Here is a 13,666-nt window from a genome sequence, read left to right as displayed (position 1 = left end):
TTTTTTTTTTTTTTTTTTTTAATCTATGAAATGCAGGTGATAATGTCTTTCATCTTATGGAGTTGTTGCAAGCATGAAATGGCTTAAAACAGTTGTCTGCATTATGTTTGTTTTAACAGTGACTGGCACAGAGAAAGAACTCAATCCATAATAGCCAGTGGGCAATCTGGCTTCAGAGTCCATGCTCATAACCACTATACCCTAACAAACAGGTCTGCGATTGAAATAAACAATCTTTTTGGCAATAAGATGACCTTGATTAGGTTTTCAAGGTATGAATTTTTGAATTAGGGTGAAGAGATAATGGATGAATGAGGCACTTTAAAAGAAGGGTGGTGACTGGTAAATCTTTGCATGTGTCAGGAAAAGAGAAAAGGCAAAATTTGATTTTTCTCAATGTTTTGAACTCGAGTCACCAGAAGAATGACTTTATCATTTGTATAAATGAGATAGAAAGGTTTCTCAATAATGCAGGACCTAACTTACGAGGTTATTGGAACCATAGCAAGATAATTAATGCAAAGGCTTTAGCACAGTGACAGGTATAGTGTAAGCATTCAATAGCTATTCTCTATTATCACAGTTGTCATCATAATCTTAGGATTCGATGAGAGGCATATCTGGATGGCCCTGGAGTCTCATTCTTGCCGGTCTTTATAGCAGTACAGCAAGGAGCTAGCTCAGCAGATCTGAGGGAGCACAAAAGAGAAGTTGCCTGATATCTACCAATGAGATCCAGAGGCTCTCCTTTTCTAACAGGACAACTTTTCTGGCCTTTGCCCCTAAAATTATGTACAACATTATAGATGCAGGTCTCTCGGTCCTAGGATCCTGGCCACGGTGTTAGCTGACAAGCTGTGCTCAACCGAAGCTAAGATCTTAGGGGACTATGTGAACTTTACTACTTTGCTGCTTGTAGTTTTCCCCATTACACTATATGTTAGATTTGCATGCCAAGAAGCAATAGGAATTTGATGACAAAGAACACGGGGGTGGCTGAGATCTGGCACAGATGCGCACAAAGATTGATAGCAGTAGTTGAGATTGGGAGGTAGCTAAAAATTCACGCCCAAAAGGGGAAGCAACATTCATAGGCAAGAGGAAGTTACGACCTAGAATGATCAAGTCAACCATGTCAGGGTTAAAAATAAAAGAGCAGAGGATTGGAATGAGGGAAGAAGAGAATCCTGGGAAATGGGAGGTGAGCAGTACTCCAATATCCAGGCAGAGAACTGGAAGCAGGTTATATGTCTAGGGGTAACAAGATCTTGGCCTCTGGACAGAGGTTCAACAATAGAGATCCAATCTGGGAAAGACGCTCAGAAAGCCTGGAAGCGCTAGAAGAAAGACTAGAAGTGATTGTAGAGAGAACAGACGTCTAGGCAGGTTATCAGTATCTTTCAGAAAACATCAGAGTCTACCAAGTGCTACAGGAAGAATCTAGGCACAACTGTAATTATAAAATCGAATCATAGAGAATGAACGAAAGGAAAAAAGCACTGACTGGAGAGAAGAAAGAGGACTCAGAAATAGCACAGAATTTCAGTTCGCAGAAGTAGGGTCTGTGTTCAGGTTAGAAAAGCCTCAAGGGAAATATATCAGAATAAAGTAAGTCAGAAAATGTAGTTATGATTGCAGATGGGGCCATATCCACAATTATTTCCTGTTACTATGTTTGCCAAAGGGAACTACTTTCTAAGCATGTTGAGTGACTCTCCCAAAAATTTCTTGTGGAAAACCTCGATGAAGAAAGGAAAGAGACCAAGAAATACATGTGGCTAAACATGATATTGAGACTCCAAAGGAGTCGTTCTTTCAGCTGATCCCAAGTCACTTTCAGAGGCTCACAGAATCTGCAGAATCCCTCCACCAAGAAGGCTGATTTCCACACATAGTTACAACCAATCAACAGATAACCTAATGAGGCTACATTCTTCCCAAACTACCTAAAAATTAAAGGCAGGGGAGGTAGGTGCTAGGCAATGATACTATCTCACAGTCTGAATTTCCTGCTCAAGTTAATTATCCCTGGTAATTCTCAACATGAGGTTAATAGGGGGAGTGGGGAGTGGTGTTGAGAAGGTTCCAAACCAATGACTGCTTTGTGTTTTTTTCTGATTATGAAGGTACATCATCCCTGATTGTTTCATGCCAACACTACTTATTTTGTTAACTATTTGAAACAAAATTAGACACACAATTGCAAAAACATCTAAAGTTGACTTAGATATATCTCCACTATGTAAATCCATATTGCTTAAATTTACCGATTACTCATTTATCCACTACAGAAGTTTCAACCTTACACGAAGTTTCAGCCCTTAACACTTAAATGAAAGATAAAGGGCCACAGTGTATATGTACTTCAAAATATCATTCTGTACATGATAAATACATACAATAGTATCTGTTAACTGAGAAATATACTGGCTTTTCAGCAAAGTTAATTTGCTTCTATGTCCTCCCTGTTCTTGCCTTAGAAGCATCTTCAACTACATGCATATATTAATTTTGGAGTTCCTGGGCTATGTTCTTTGCTATTCTTTCACAATTCATTTTTATTCTCTTAGTATCAACTAGTGATATCTGATTTGTTTTCTCTTTATTTGTACAGTAAACTGAAGCTTTTGAAACATGATCTGGTTCTCATTGGCACCTTTTCCCTCCATTTTACCCATCAAAGTTACTAAAATTTTATGGTCTTCTTGCAATTTTAAAAAATTATTATACACACATACACCCAACACATTTTATTCATCTTCCCTGAAAAAGACATAGAACGTTTTAAAAGGCTCAGAAATCTTGTAGAAACTAGAATGGAAATGGTGTCCCGGAGTGTGATCACAAATTAAAATGTCCCTTTTGCTTTCTAAAGAACAAGTCAACACCTAACATTATAAAACTCTCCCCCAGTCCTTTCTTTTCTTTCATTGTGCACTGCAATGCTTCTATTGATGTAACATGTACACCAGCATTCACTGCAGTATAAGTAAAGGTAGATTTCCACTCAGTTTGCATGACGATGGTACAGCCACACTGGGAATTGACATACAATAAAAAGTCAGTTGTGTGAAGCTACCGGGGAGCAACATAGCATTCAGTCAAATGCCTTTTACTGGGTACCATGTGGCTCTCCCAGCAAGTCTATTTGTGAATTCTGGGGAATAAAATCAGCAAAATGTGGTGTAGATATGTCCAAGGCCTTCTTATTTCTATGTATCTATTTAGATCTAGAACTCAGATCTTTATCTCACTTTTGGGATCCACTAAACAATAGAACCTATTCCTTTCCAGCTCAGTTCTAGGCTCCTAATTCAAATGAGTACAGTGCTCTACGAATTAGAATTTCTTAGGCTCTGTTTTCCCCCCTAAGAATACAGAGCCGTGTTTTATCTTTTGTATCTTAAGATGATGGATTTGAGTTTACTGGAAATTTTTAGATATCTACAAGTGCATCAAAAAGTACAAAAATCTAAAAATTACTTTTTAGCCACTTATTTCATAGAAGTATGGTGTATGTAGATTATTTGTGAATAAAGTGATGATTTATTTATTTACTCAATGTATTCTTTTATTGAGAAAAAGGAATATGTTGTTACCTGGTAGCTAGCAATAGTTTTAAGGGACAATGCTTTTATCTATCTATCTATCTATCTATCTATCTATCTATCTATCTATGTATCTGTCTATCTGCCAATCATTTATCTACTTATCTAGCCAGTTATTTACCCAGGTTGAAAAATAGTTTTAAAATTACATAGATGGTGTTGAATTTGTTCAAAATGAGTTACGAATATTTTCAAATAAACATTATAGACACAACCCCAAATTTCTGCACTTGACTATAAAATGCTCCATTTGTATGTAAATGCAATTGAAATTCTGTTGAAGCTTATTGTTTAAGGTGAAACTTTTAAGAAATTGGCTGTACATGTTTCTAAGTAAGGAAATTGGAATTTTTAAATTGATATAACTTATGCTATTTAATTTCCATTTGTAACATTGCTAAGCCTCATACTTTTCAGAAATATCATTTTATCATCAATTGTTTTGCAGCACATTGTTTTTGATTTCTAAAAACAATTGATGTTCACTGTAGAAAGTACAGATATTAGAGAAAATACATTAAAAAGTTAGTATAATGAACTGATAACCCACCAATTAGAGATAATCACTATTAGTATTACTTATTTATTTCATTATGATTTGGAATGAAATAAAATTCCTGTATTTATAATAATGACATCTAAGTCATAGTCTACTTAAGTTTTTATTAAAATTTTTATTCATAGCATTATATTTTACCATATTATTAAATTCTACCTAAGAAACATGATTTATAATGACATAATAGTATTCCACATAAAAATACACTTTTTAAAATCACCTGTCCTTTTTCAGTAGTTTGTTTTCAATTACTTTCGTTATTGTATATATGTTGTGATAAATATCTCTGGGTACTTTTTATTTTCTTAGAATCAGAAAAACTTTAATGGATCAAAGGGAAGTAACATCTTTTAAGGCTTCTAATAAATATGGTTTAAACTTGAATTAAAAAATTTATCTTGCTAAATAAGTCTCCAATTATTTTGCTGTAAAACATAATAAAACAAATCTCTTAAATTATTTGTAGTAATGCCTAAACATTTAGTCTTTGAGTTATAAGAATTTAAGACAATTTCAAATAATATCAGTATAGAACTGAATATAATTTTTCAGTAAACAACTAAAACATCAAAAATTGTATTTCAAATGAGACCTTTTTTCTTACACGATGAAAAGGGTATCTCATTGGGGCAAGTTATCACTGAACTTTGGAAAACGGTATAAATTAATTTTTTAAAGAAATATTAATATGCTGGCTACATTTCCAAATGTTCATAAAATTAAGAACAGAGATATTTTAATTGCTTAGAATAGACACTGCCAGGACTGTTCCCAAATACATTTGCCCAGACTGAACTGGGAACTATTTCCCAGCATGCTCCCAGCCACACACTGAACCAAGAAAACTCTCACTCCTCCCTTGACACACCCAATGGAACACAATGATTTACAAAGGAAATCTTACTAACAAGCAAAGTAAATAAAACAAGTTCACAAGAGATTTTCTTTGGAGATGAAAATACAAACAGAGATGATCTTTTCTGATTACACATTTCTGAGACAGTGTGGACACTGAACAGCCATTTGAAAATTGAAGCAATACCTACATTAACGAAACAAGGAGGTTCCAGTACTTGAGTATAAGAAAACAGCTGACCTAGGATAGGACATATTCTGAATCACTTTTTGGAAAGGCTTTGTTTATACATGGAGAGAAGTTAACCTTTTTCCAATAAGTGAGAGAGAATATTAAGATAAATCACTTTCTCCCCACTATAATCAATGCTGAATCACATGGTATTACCTTGTTAATATTGGCACGCGACAACTGAGTATTGTTCTAAATATCTGTTTGTATTTAGTGGCATAAAATTGAGTCATTTTGAAATAAAAACTTACTTCAAAAGGTAGGTAGTTTTGTTTGTTTGTTTGTTTGTTTTTGCTATAGTTCAAATAGTAATGTACATGAATGCTTCTTTTCACTACTATTATAATGTTATAATACTCTTCCCATAAGACAAACTTAGTTTTCCAATATAGAGTGATGGAGCTAATACTTCCAGGCAACTAAAACTTTTAAAAATTCCAACACTTCAAATAAGAAAAAGAATGTAGGTCAGGTTAGTGTTTTCCAAACTGTATTTAGGACATGAAATTACTACAGTGCGTCATGATCTTTTTTTTTTTTTTTAAGAAAAAAGCAAGAGAAGAGAAAAGATCACAATTATCATAGCGTACCTAAAATAGCAAGGTAAGTTTTATTTCATTAAAATAAAATGAAATAATAGATTTTCATTTTGTGTCAGTAGATTTTGAGTATGACATAAAATATTTTCTTACTCTACTTTGATCAAAATTATTTGAAAAACATGGTTCTAGGTCCACCTTCCCCAGGGTTTTGAATTTTAAAGTTAAAATGAAAATTATGCCCAGAATGAACAGCTATTATTCATTAGAATCTTTTTGCACATGTTTAATTTTCTTTTATCATTTATGCCTAGTTAAAAGTAATGCATAAATATGTATTCATAAATCAGTAACTGCTGTCCTAAAGAAAGTGATATAGTGAGATAAAATCGAGGCATTTTGAAATAAAAACTTATTTCAAAATGTAAGTAGGGTTTTTTTGTTGTTATTGTTATTTGTTTGTTTTTGGTTATCCATCAGAAAAAGTTGATGTTGTAACTTGGAAAATATTTTCATGGTAAGATAACCCACTCCATAAATTCAAGACTACTGAGTTTGACTGAATTTTGTAAGTCAAGTCTACTGTTGATTACTAATGAGACTCTTTAAGACAGTAATCACAAGTTGGAAAGAAAGATGCAAAAGACAGGGTGAACAACATATTAAACATTCTTTTACTTGTAAGATGTATTTAATATTTTAAATTAATTCCCAAAGAACAGTGTTGACCAAGATGGGATAAAAGGTTTTTGATCCAACTGGGTTACGTTCATCCTGGATCACAGAACTTATTAAATAAAAACCAAGTTACCAGTATATAGTAACAGTATCTGAGAGTCTCTATATTACCTTCTCAGTGCACTACTTTATGTGTGTACACCAAAATCTTATCACTGTTTATTTTTCTTTTCTAGATTTTCTGCATTTTCTAAATTCTTTCAATCAAAATATTTAACCAAAGGAGAAATGGACTGACATTCTTCAATGCTCATGCTGATAAGAGTAGAGTAGCTGTGATACAGATACATTTCCCTTTGTTAAAGCAAACATTAGAATCTTGAGTTAACTGTTTTCTCAGTGTTGCCACTTTACTGAATTATTTAGACATTTAATTGAATTTGACTAAATACATTAAAAGACAGAGGAAATTATCTCCTATGGTTTCCATATGTACTTGTAGATTGAATGAATGAATATAAAATATAACTTTTTTAAATGGCTGAATTTTCTTTTTTTCTTCAACTAATCTTCCTCAAATGTGAGCACTTAGTTTCCACTGTGCATGTATGTGTGTGTGTGTGTGTGTGTGTGCGTGCGTGTGTGTATATAAAATGGTTGAAGCAGTAAGGTATTTGCACTGGATTATACAATACTATGGAAATCTTTAGATTTCATATCATTTTCAATTAATTTGCACAGATTCTTGGCTAAATTGACAAAAAAACTTCAGTCCATTTTTATCATTTTTAAGCAAATCTATTAAGGTGAATTAACTGTCATGTATTGGATTCCCTTGTTCATTCTATCTTTAATTTTCAAAACAAACACTGCTTAAATTAGGTGAGAGCATGCTGGAGTACTAAATTATACCAAATCAAATAGTATCTTATTCTTTCAAATACATTGGCTCCTGTTACATGGAAACCTACCAAGAAATCGGGTCTGCTTAGAGACTGCAAGGAGAGAGGCCTTCATACTAATATTTTTATGTTTCATCATTAGAAAATAATCATTAATCATAACAATATAATGTGGGAGTTTTTCAACCATGGCAAACATTTGCTTTTGTTTTTGTTTTATCTGTTTTTCTGGTCTCTCCAGATATTTTCGATTTACTGTAAATCTCCCTCGGTATACTTGTAAAATAATGCAGTGATAAAATATGACTAGACATTCAAGGAAAAAGCAAAACTAATAAGCAGAAATGGAGAAAGTGAGTATCTAGGTATTTCCCAATAGCTTTTGAGTTCACTAATTTAGGCACATATCTGACATAACAGGTCCTTGTGGCTTCCTTGAATCCTTTCCAGCAATAGATCATACATTCAAGCCATACATAAACACAAAGCCTATTTTACAAGAAAACATGTGTTCTATAGCAGGGGATATTCTGTTAGTTCAAAGGGGTCAGAGTATTGAACTCAACAAACATTGGAGCGCACTTCTTACAGGTAGTATTCTATAGGCTAGAGACAGAAGAAAAAGGAGCATGGTCCCTGCTCTCAAGGAGCATGGAGTCTAGAGGGAAAATGAGAGGGACAAAAATCATAGTGTGTTAGAAACCATGTCAGGTATGTGCATGGGATGCCATGAGTGTAAATGGCATATTCAGAAATCAGAGTCCATGGTCACCCATTTGAGCTCTCTGTCATGACTCCTTTCAGTATCTGTTACATCTGTACTAGGTGTTCAGTAAATGTTAGTTTTCTCCGTATCTCCCATTTCTAAGTAGTTCTTCACTATATATAAATACATATATATATACACACACACACACACAGACACACACACACACACATATATATAGTATAACTATTGCAAAGACTATCCCAAGAAAAAGAGATGAAAGCAGTTACTATTTATCAGTCCAATACTGAGACTAATTTTTCTTTGTTTATAACATCTCAGTTTACAATATCACCTTTCTTTGTACTGTATTTATCAAAGAACATTCCAAGGTTGTGAAGTCTATTCAAATAACAAGAATATTACCTAAGCTTCCACGAGTCATATCACTACAAAGCCAAATTAAAAATTATCCTATTTTTGGCTAAGCCAGTCTTCCATCAGTTGATACACCAATCTTGTCATTCTACCTCATATTCGCTTTCATTTTCTTTTCCAACCATTCACATAATTTTAGCAAGATCATTTTGAAGTTCTGATTCCAGCAGTGTAATATTCCTTAAAGTTAAAATTTGTATAATCCTGTTACTAATAGTAAAAGGTACATGAATGTTCATAAAGAGAAAATATACCAGATAGCATTGTGTTTTTGAAATAAACATTCTTTGTTTTCAAATATAAACTATTCACTTAAAAGAACAACAATTTGTCTATTAAAATAAACTAGCATTGGTAAGGAATAGATTTTGCTTTTCCAATCTCAAACAACTTTCTCCTTCACCTATGCCTTGCCCTCTCAGCAACTTTCCAATTCAACTTGGCAAGTTGAATTTTCTTATTCAATCAGCACACACTGCAACCAAGTAAGTTTCTTGAAGACCTGAACTAAAAACTAATCCTGAGAATGTAACACCAGCAAAACCAAACCAAACTCCACATTAGCTTTGGAAATTGCAATCGCAGTTTCAGGAACAAATGTCAAATAGGCTTCACTGACCTGAGGAAATATCGATTTGACTCATCTTGGTCTGTGTGATGTTGATGTGAACACCCACTTTGCTTTCAGTGAGGTCAATCTCCACATTGCCCAAATTATCCGCAAAGTGACTAAAGACCAGGAGACCGTTGGGGTTCCATGTCCTAAACTGGAAACTGACTGAGAACAGGTCCTGGTGAAGCCGTCCGGGTACCTCCAGGTAACTTGTAGCGTTGAAAAAGACAGGCACTGTATAGGGTTCCACACAAGAGAAGCTCAAATTTCCCTGTAAAATAGAAAGACAGGCTCTGAGGAAAACACAGAATAAAATAAACATCCATGTAAGACCATTGATGAAGGTATAGTTCTACAAGTTTTGAAGCACAGCCCAAGCCTAAGTGAAATTCACATGCAGCAGCAGTGCATAGATTCAGTGACTGGATGCACCACCATCAATCTGCTTGGAGTGTAAGGCCTACTACTGAGCAGCAGTTGGCTGTCTAACTATAACAAGCAGCTTCCGCCATGGGATTGACACCCAGACAGCCTGCTGTGATAGGCTGACCATGAGTTGTAAAGTGTGAATATGTGTTGTGGGTGTGAGTGTGAATCACGAGACTTTCTGAAGATAGCTAAGCTGCTACTGGCCAAACATAAGTCAGGTAGAGAGATGCTATGCCCTATTCTGGGCGGTAAATGCTGACATTAATTAACATAGTACTCTGGTCTCAGTGGGGACTGTGGTCATATGTTTGTAATTTATGAAACAGATATTTTAGGGAAAATATTTTTGGATTTTTATCTATATACTTTGTATGTACATATATACATAGATATTAAGTTTTCAGCATTAATGTAATTGTGGTTATTGGAGATTATTTTATTATCCAACTCAAAATTCCATTTAAATTCCCATGAAATGTGCTTATATTACAATGCATTAATTCCTGTGGAACTAGCAGTATAAATGGGCTAAATGGAAACAAAACTTGCAATAATTCAGTCTTTCTCCTTCTCTTCTATACGCCTCCTTCTTGGTATAAGCAAAAAAAAAAAAAAAAGTTTTATCATTCAGTTACACCAAATTTTATATTTCAGTGCCTAACTACATTCCCTTTATAGATCTAAAAATCTGTATTTGCTTCTAACTTCTTTTACCCTATCATAATATTTTAAGGAATGTAATTGGATGATATTTTCATTGGCTTTCTCTCTCTCTCTCTCTCTCTCTCCCCCATCTCTCTCTCTCTCTATATATATATATATATATACACACATATATATGTATATTTTTTAACAACATCATATATATATATATATATACACACACACACACACACCAGATGCTGATTTCTTCCATTTTAGCACATTAACCATTAAATCTAAGGCAGGCTGTCTCTCTGAATTAATATTCAAATTAAATTTTCTCTGTACGTTCACAGACGATTATTTTTAAATGCCTGCTTTTACTGATGAAAAGAACTGCCTATGCATAATAACTGAGATTTTATAACTGACCACATACTTCTTTTGAGGGGATTGTCTCCCTAGCAAAATTAAAGATCCTACCAGAGTAATGGTGCTGACTCTGGAGTCAGTAAATAATGAGGGAATGAGTGTGCTTGGGAAAAGAGGAGGTAGAATGAGCGCTGAGTCAATTTCACTGAAATATCAGCACCCAACATCTTTGAAAGTAAATTTCTTATATAAACACTTGCCTTTGTAGGGTTGCTTGCAAAATGTCTATTTGTCTCTATCCCATCTAAGATTTTCTGTATTGTTAAAATAAAATGTAATTATAGAGCACAATCAAACTCACATATTGTGAATTCATAATCTTTTTTTATTCTTTTATTTTTGGGGGGGCAGAGTCTCAGTCTGTTGCCCAGGCTGGAGCACAGTAGTTCAATCATGGCTCACTGCAGCCTCAAACTTCTGGGCTCAAGTGATCCTCCTACCTCAGCCTCTCAAGTAGCTGGGGCCACATGCATGCACCACCATGCCCAGCTAATTTTTAATTCAATTTAATTTATTTTTTTAATTTTAATTTTCTTAACTTGTTGTAGAGACATGGTCTCACTATGTTGCCCAGGTTGGTCTCAAACTCCTGGACTCAAGTGATCCTCCTGCCTTGGCTTCCCAAAGTGTTGGGCTTACAGGAGCAACCCACCATGCCCGGCTATAAATCTATAATTTATGTCTCCTACTCATAAAATAAAATAAAAGCGATTTTTCTCATAAAATAAGTTTTTTTCCATTTTAAACCTCAATGTTTTCATCCACAAAATGTTTGTATCCTTCTTGTAGTATTGTTCTCAGATCATCCTAAATGCAAAATAGAACTTGCCTAGCACACTACCTGTTGCCTATAAATGGAGCTATTATCATTTTTCCATGTAATCAATATACTTTATGAGAAAATTTAATCAAAGTTCAAGTTTTAATTTCTAGTATAAATTTATGATTACTTTAAGGAAATTATTTATTAAATAATCATTTGCCTTAAGTTATTGTTTTAAACTTTCTCATATCCAACCCAAACTGTTTATTGGTTCAGGGATTTTCACTTGTCAAGTCATTTTATGAAATCCTAGGCTCAAATCTGAGGCAATGAGACCATCAGAGCTCTTTTAGAGCAGAGTGCAAGCACTCATGACATTATTCTACTTCTAGTGCATAATATCTTCTTATTGTATAGGTCTCTGGAATTCTAGGCTCTCCCAAATAGCCTCTCTGGGCTAAAGCAGCTCTTGGTCTTGCAGAGCCATAGGGAATTCTCATACTAAAATTGTAAACTAAGTATCTTTTAGGAATGTTGAGTAGTGTTTAGGGATGTTGAGCAGGTGCGCTGGGGCTTTCTTTGACTTTTGCTCTCCTTCCAAAATCTAATGAAACCAGGCATCAACTCACACAAGAGGCAGACAAAAATCACAGTGAACTTCTGTGGCACAACTTTTGCTATACAGTGGAAATCAAGCTTTATTTAATTGTATAATATTTAGTCTGGTTAGAGATTTGTTTAAAAAAGGTATTTATTTACATATTCGAACAAATCATCTTTGGAAGCACAGGAGTAAATATAATAAAGTCCCTGATTTAAAAACTTTAAAAATATTAAATTAAACCATAAGCAAGTAACTTAGAGCATATGTGATGAGATATTTGAAAACATGATGCTGCCGGTTTAAGGGCTGCTAACTGCTGGGATGAAGCATGTGCTGAAGTGTATCTGTTCTCCTACCACAAGTCATCCAGAAATATTGAGTCTAACGTTCTGTGCTCCATGGGAATGAAACCTACCTCCTACTTCGGGCTCGTCCCATTTTCTATTCTCAAAGAATAGCAAGTATCTACACTATTTCTGAAAACTCTAATATTTGTTTTACATCATTGTGCCCAAACACAAATATGATGAAAAATGTCATGATTTTGTTGTTCAATACTCCAAAAAACAAAAAAAGTTACTTGATTTTTTATAGACCAATATTTTGAGGTTGAAAATTCTTACCACATTTGAGGGCTCTAATTTCTTCCTTCTGGCAAGATCTGTAATGTTGATGCCATTGTAGTTGATGCTTTCCATGCAGCCTTTGAAATTCTTTCTACCGCTGGAACTGGGCTTGCCAGAGAAAGGGATACCTCCAAAGGTTATCTTTGAGAAAAAGAAATTAAATGTAAACATCCACATTGTGTTATGATAAACTAGACAAAACTATGAATACAGTCAAGGTCAAGTAGCTATACCCCAAGTAGCATTCTGCCTCCAAAATCCATGGCATATTAAATTATGTTGTTGATGAAGTGTCTAATGGAGTCATTCATTCTAATAATTAGATTACAACTTGAACAAAAAAATAGTAATGATCCTTAGCAATTTTACTGCCCCAGAGGCATTTTATAACTTTTCTTGAGAATATTTAAAAGATTTTTTATTCAGCAAACTTCTTTTATGAAATAATATTAGACATATATTTTTATGTTTATCATTCAAAGACATACTATCAATAAATGCCTCCAGTAAGCATGAGATAATCAGCACTAATTTAATAAGCTGATAAAACTGTAGCCCAAAGCAAGGGATATCATATTTACCCTATGCAGACTTGTAGTCTAATGACCATTATTGTCAAAAATTCATTAGATTTATTTTAGATGTAGAAAATAGTTCAAAAAATATCATTACAATATTGATTAGGGACCACTTAGGATTTGGGAACTCAAAGTTGAACAGTGTGGGCTTAAAGATATTATAGGTCTTTTAAATCCTAAGAAATAAGACAGTGCTACTTACTGTGTTCTTCTGGCTGCTACCACTTACAGAAAGAAAATATCTATTTCTTATATATTTTTGATCAATATATATTATAGCATTAAATCTACACGATACAAAATTGCATTTAATATTTGCATGGTGAAGGATGATATTTACTATGAATAGTAAATTAGTAGTAAATGAAGCCAACTGCTAAATATAATATCAAGATATACAATACTTGTAATATATATCTTTTAAATTATCATACAGAATTACCATTATCTTTTTTTTTTTTT

General features: G+C 33.8%; 1 protein-coding gene across 2 annotated transcripts in view; it reads right to left on the bottom strand.

The window, feature by feature from the left end:
• CNTNAP2 (contactin associated protein-like 2) overlaps positions 1-13,666 on the bottom strand; it is a 2,310,676-nt gene that overhangs the window by 1,294,834 nt on the left and 1,002,176 nt on the right. For both annotated transcript variants that reach the window (XM_011941411.1, XM_011941412.1), the window contains 2 exons: positions 12,624-12,767; positions 9,137-9,401 (listed from right to left, as the gene is read on the bottom strand). In XM_011941411.1, the coding sequence (XP_011796801.1) occupies positions 9,137-9,401; positions 12,624-12,767 (409 nt within the window). The remainder of the gene's footprint in view (positions 1-9,136; positions 9,402-12,623; positions 12,768-13,666) is intronic.

Source organism: Colobus angolensis, unplaced genomic scaffold (assembly GCF_000951035.1).
Source record: "Colobus angolensis palliatus isolate OR3802 unplaced genomic scaffold, Cang.pa_1.0 Scaffold2, whole genome shotgun sequence".
NCBI lineage: Eukaryota > Metazoa > Chordata > Mammalia > Primates > Cercopithecidae > Colobus > Colobus angolensis.
This window is presented reverse-complemented; position numbering and strand designations above follow the sequence as displayed.